The sequence below is a fragment of the Hemitrygon akajei genome, chromosome 28 (genome assembly GCF_048418815.1).
Source record: "Hemitrygon akajei chromosome 28, sHemAka1.3, whole genome shotgun sequence".
NCBI classification, from domain to species: domain Eukaryota; kingdom Metazoa; phylum Chordata; class Chondrichthyes; order Myliobatiformes; family Dasyatidae; genus Hemitrygon; species Hemitrygon akajei.
The window spans coordinates 12,163,334-12,168,699 of NC_133151.1; the positions used below are offsets into that span (position 1 = coordinate 12,163,334).

Below are 5,366 nucleotides of genomic sequence, written 5' to 3' on the forward strand. Positions count from 1 at the left end.
GGGGTTTTTCCATGGTGTTTTTGTTTGGTGGCTGTCTCAGGACTGTATAATAATGTACTTTCATAAATGTGCATGTACTTTGACTCTTTGAAGTTGTTCCTAAAACATCGCCTGACAGATTTGCTGTCCTTTTCCGCGCATCGGGCGGCAACCTCGCCATTTCTTTAGCATTTTTATCTGTTTTTTTTTTACGAGGCCAAGTTACTTGCTCAACACTCATTAATGGGAAGCGTGCAAGGAGCCGACCGGATTCGACTGCTCACCTCAGAGTCTGGTACTGATGCCACTACCCCCCGGCCGGCTAAGAGGAGCAATGAGAAAATTCCAGAGCAATACTCGGCTACCAACACAGACGTATTTATTCATATAAAATTTCAGAACAATTTCTACAGTGAAGTCGAGTCTCACACCCAGCGCAGTCATGGGAACGGAAGGAGGATGGCGGGCTTGAAATAATGAGAGTCGCAGTTCAGAACTCAGTGTGGCCTCTGGCATGGATCTTCAAGGAGAGGGAGAGGGAGAGGGAGAGGGAGAGGAGAGGGAGAGGGAGAGGGAGAGGGAGAGGGAGAGGGAGGGAGAGAGAGAGAGAGAGAGAGAGAGAGAGAGAGAGAGAGAGAGAGAGAGAGAGAACAAGAACTGGTTCGTGGCACAATTCAAATGAAAGCCTCACTGTGTGTGGCCCGTCACAGGGCAGATTACTCATTTCAGGAGCACTGGGGTGGGCAGTGGGAGGGGAGGGGGGAAGGTTTTAAAAAAAAACCTCACGCTAAGAATATCCAACGTCTTGGCTCAGGAGAGTGTGATGAGTAGCGGCAGGGGAAGAGGGCAACCCTTCCCGTGCTCTCCAGGTCTCAGGCCGGCCCTTCTAGTGGTTTCAGTAGTTAAGGGAGCACAAGGACCGAACCAAATGAGCTGGGTGAGCCGATTTCACTCTGAGAAGGAGGGGGGTGTGGAAGGGATGGGGGTCAGGGGGAGAGATTACAGGAAGGCATCGCTCCACTCCCGCAGGCAGGTGTGGCAGTCGCTGCTTTGCTTGGAGTTGGCCTGGCAGGTGTCACTCAGCCATTCCTTGAACATCCCCTCGTCCTTGTTCAGGACCAGATATTGGCCCAGCACCGCAGATGCCTAGGGAGGGAGGAAGGGGGAGAGAGAGAGCGAGAGATCAGCACACTGCTCCCGTAAACAAGCTAGCATACAAAGCAAAACTCTCCACTATCCGGAGCCTTTCAGCCAGTTTTGAACAGCGCAACTTAGCCGGCTCAGGCTTGTTGGCGAGGCAAACCGTAAAAGAGACAAATATCTTTCAAACTCCACATGCCTGCTCCCCACACCCCCACAACATTAGTGCAAATACCGGATCAGCCAATCAGGTGACAGCATTTCAAGGCATAAAAGCATGCAGACTGGTCAAAGAGGTTGGTTGTTCAGAATGGGGGAGGAATGTGATCTGAGTGACTTTGACCGTTGGAATGACTGTTGGTGCCAGATGGGGTGGTTTGAGTATCTGAGAAATAGCTAACCTCTTGCGACTGTCAGGCAAAGACAAGCTGGTGTTGGCCACCTGATCAGTCAAACCTGCTCCATCACTCAATAAGATCACGTTGGTGGATCATTTACTGTACGCGGTGGCCTCCGGTGTATCGGCGAGACCCGACACAGATTGGGGATTGCTTCGTCGAGCACCTACGCTCCATCCGCCAGAAAAAGCGGGATCTCCCAGTGGCCACCTATTTCAATTCTACTTCCCATTCCGACATGCCAGCCCACGGCCTCCTCTACGGCCGCGATGAGGCCCACTCAGTTTGGAAGAGCAACACCTCATATTCTGACTGGGTAGCTTTCAACCTGATGGCATGAACATCGATTCTTGAACTTCCAGTAATACCCCACCCCCCCAATCCTCTCTCTCACCTCATTTCCTTACTTGCTCATCACCTCCCTCTGGTGCTGCCCCATCCATTCGTCTTCAGATTTCCCCCTTCAGCCCTTAACTCTCTTTCACCTATCAACTTAACATCTTTACTTCACCCCTCCCTCCCCGGTTTCACCTATGACCCCCCACCTTGCACTTCCTCCATCCCTACCCCCACCTTCTTATTCAGACGTCTCATCACTCTCAGCCCCCCAGTCCCGAGGAAGGGTCTTAGCCCGAAACGTCGACCGCACTCCTTTGCTTCCTGGCCGCTGAGTTCATGACGGGGCACAGGATGTCAGCATTGTGCGTGTAAGTTGCTAAGATCATGGCTGACCTGGGCATGCCTTTTCCTGATAACCCTTAATTCCCTGGCTATACAGAAAAATCTTACTGTGTTGTAAATATATTTAATGGGGTACCTCTATTTCTTCCCCGGCAGAGAATTCCAGATTCACTACTCTAAGAAAAGCCGATTCTCCTCACCTCTGTCCAAAATCTATTCCCTTGGAACTTGAACCTACGTCACCTAGCTCTGGCCTCACTTAGCAGTGGGGGAAAAACATTTTATCTCTCTCTCTCATAATTTAATGTTTCAGAAGTTACATATCGAGGGAGCTTATGCAAATGGAACCCTGACTTCCTCACAGTTATCACCCCTCAGCCATCAGGCTCTGAACAAAAAGGGGTAACTACACTTGCCCCATCACTGAACTGTTCCCACAACCTAAAGACTCACGTTCAAGGACTCTTCACCTCACGTCTTGATATTTATTGTTTATCTTATTATGATTATTTCCCCCCCCCCAAGCATTTGCGCAGTTCGTTGACTTTTCCACATGGGCTGTTTGTCCTGTTGGGTGCGGTCTTTCCAGGGGCGTGGGGATGACTGGAGAATTGGATCAGCCCATGATTGAATGGTGGAGCAGACTCGATGGGCCAAATGGCCTACTTCTGCTCCTATACCTTATGGTGGCACCACACCACAACGCGTGGTCCATCCAGTCCGTGCCCGACCGTTACTCCGTCCAGTCCCATCGATCCGCAGCTGGACCCTACACTCCCAAACGTTTCTAAAACATTGAAATGGAACCCATCTCCACCACTTCCACTGGCGTCTCGCTCCACACTCCCACCACCCTCTGAGTGAAGGAGTTCCCTCAAATATTTCACCTTTCACCCTTAACCCATGACCTCGAGTTCCAGTCCACCCGACCCAATTTGAGAATTCCACAGATTCAATTCCTCTCTGGAGGGCAGGGGGAAAAGTCGTTCCTCCTCATCTCTGATTTTATCGTTGAACAAGAAAGGATCTTCCGAATCACCGACGTATGGCGTTAAGTTTGTGGTTTTCTGGCAGCAGTATATCTCGCCAAGTTCTGCACCCCCCCCCCCCCCAGACTCTATAGGACACGTCCCCTCGTTCCGGTGTCACTTACCAGAGAAAACGACATTCCTGACCATCTTGCCCTACAATTCATAACTTTCTATGGTCCCTTCTCATTCCTCTGAATACCGCGTTCACCGGCAGCTCGTCCCACACCCTCACCCACTCTCCGAACGAAGTTTACCCAGGCCGGCTTGTTGTTCGGGGGGGGGGGGGGGGGGAGGGGTGGTTGACGTCCTTGTGGACGATATGTTAGTGTTGTGCGGGGGTGGGGGTGAGGGGAGAGGGTATGGAGGTTTGGGGCTTGTTGTTGCTCTTTCTCCACACGGGTATGGTTAGATTTTTATTATGTTAGATTTTTTGGGGTTCGATGTTATTGCCGCTGTTTTTTTTCTCCCCCCTTGCTGCCGATATGTTAAGATTTTTTTGCGAGGGAGGAGTTTAGGGATTGATGTTCAAGCTGCTGTTTTCAGGTGCGGGAGGTCTGTTAGCTTTTGTGCGGGGGGGGGGGGGTTTGCGAGTTTTTGTTTCGTTTTCTTTCTCGTGTCTTTCTGTATTTCCTGGCTATCCGGAGAAGACAGATCTTAGAGTTGTATTCGTGCTTACTCTGAAAATGAAATGAACCTTCTGAACCATCAAAAATTCCTACACCTCTGTCACATCATTCGGTACCGGTGGCAACAGCCGATCGCCCAATGACCTGCTGTTACCCCCAGGTACTTTAGAGTTTAGGGAGATTTGACCCAGGACAAGACGGGCAACAGCCCTCCCACTTCCACTGAGTCAACCCTCTGTTCTGCAGGAGGATCCGGAGCGGGGGGTAAACGAGAGGGAGGTAGGGGATTGGGGGGGGGGGGGGGGGGGTTTGGAGAAGGGCAGGGAGGTTTGACCGCTCACCTTCTGAAATCCCTGATTTTCCAGCCTCTGGCCGAGGGCCTCGCCGATCCCCGCCAGGGACTTAACAGACTTCTCGCCATGGGGCTCGGCTACAAAGTTGCGGTGCTTCTGCGACGTCGACATCCTGTCCCCAGCTGGTGTGTCTGCGGCAAATGAGAGAGATTATCACCAGACAGCACAGAGATAGGCCCACGGTGCCCACCCCCAGGCAGCTATAGTAATCTCCCCCACCCACTGGCCTCCGACTCCACCACAGGGAAAAGTTTGGGCACTGCCGGACACTCGGACCACACCTGTGGCTCCAGGCAGCTGCTTGCATGTGACAGCGGCCGCTCCCCGGTCCACCGCTCTAGCAGGCAGGCTAAACCAGGTGAGGGGAACCGATGGCCTCGTACCCCGGTGTGTCAGAGGCACGCCAGTCAGCTCCAGCGGACCGGGCAGAAGAGATCCAATAGCTAGGAATATGCCTCTGCAATGCTCGGTGGAGAGCGAGGGGGTATGATAAGAGATCGATAGCCCTCCACGGCAAACAATGGAGACCCCAATTTATGACGACTGCTCCTCCCACTGGATCCGGTCTCCCAAGATCGTCCCCGGTTCCAGTTTAAAAACTCTCCCGCCATCGGCACTACCGGAGGCAGAATGGGACTGGTAGCGTCCAAACCCCACCCCGATCCACAGCAGATGGCCTGAAGCAGAAAGAACCAGGCATCGTCCAAAACTCCGCGGAGAAAGAAAAGCTGTCCCACAGTGGGCTCGAGACACTCGGATAACTTGGCAAAGAAAGACACTGAACTGAAATGAAAAGGCATTTTTCAGTGTTACGTATTCAGGCAACAATAAATATATGTGAGTTAGGCAAGGGTTTTTATAACAAATAGCACATTTATTAAACACTGAAAACAAACGCCCCAAAAGTAAACAAACACTAACGTAACCGGAAAACAGCTGCTGTGCGGCAGCTTGAACAGTTCTTAAAGCGATGTTGCAAAAACAGTTCTTTAAAGTGGTATTGCCAAAAGTTCAAAATGCTCACAGTCCATTTAAAAGGAGAGACTTTTTAAAACGATTTAAATTCTCTTTCACGTCGTTTTCTTCAGTTTCCAAAGTCGAACTTTTCCCACGAAGAATTTTACGAAACGAAACGGCTTAAAGGCACTGACCTTTCCT

At 51.2% G+C, this 5,366-nt stretch overlaps 1 protein-coding gene across 1 annotated transcript; it reads right to left on the reverse strand.

The window, feature by feature from the left end:
- Positions 1-756: 756 nt before the first annotated feature.
- On the reverse strand, positions 757-4,327 carry LOC140717472 (barrier-to-autointegration factor A-like). Its single transcript, XM_073031051.1, has 2 exons — positions 4,197-4,327; positions 757-1,125 (listed from the first exon to the last, which is right to left on the reverse strand). The coding sequence occupies exons 1-2, from the start codon at positions 4,317-4,319 to the stop codon at positions 979-981; spliced, it is 270 nt and encodes an 89-aa protein (XP_072887152.1). The 5' UTR covers positions 4,320-4,327; the 3' UTR covers positions 757-978.
- Between the last annotated feature and the right edge of the window lie 1,039 nt (positions 4,328-5,366).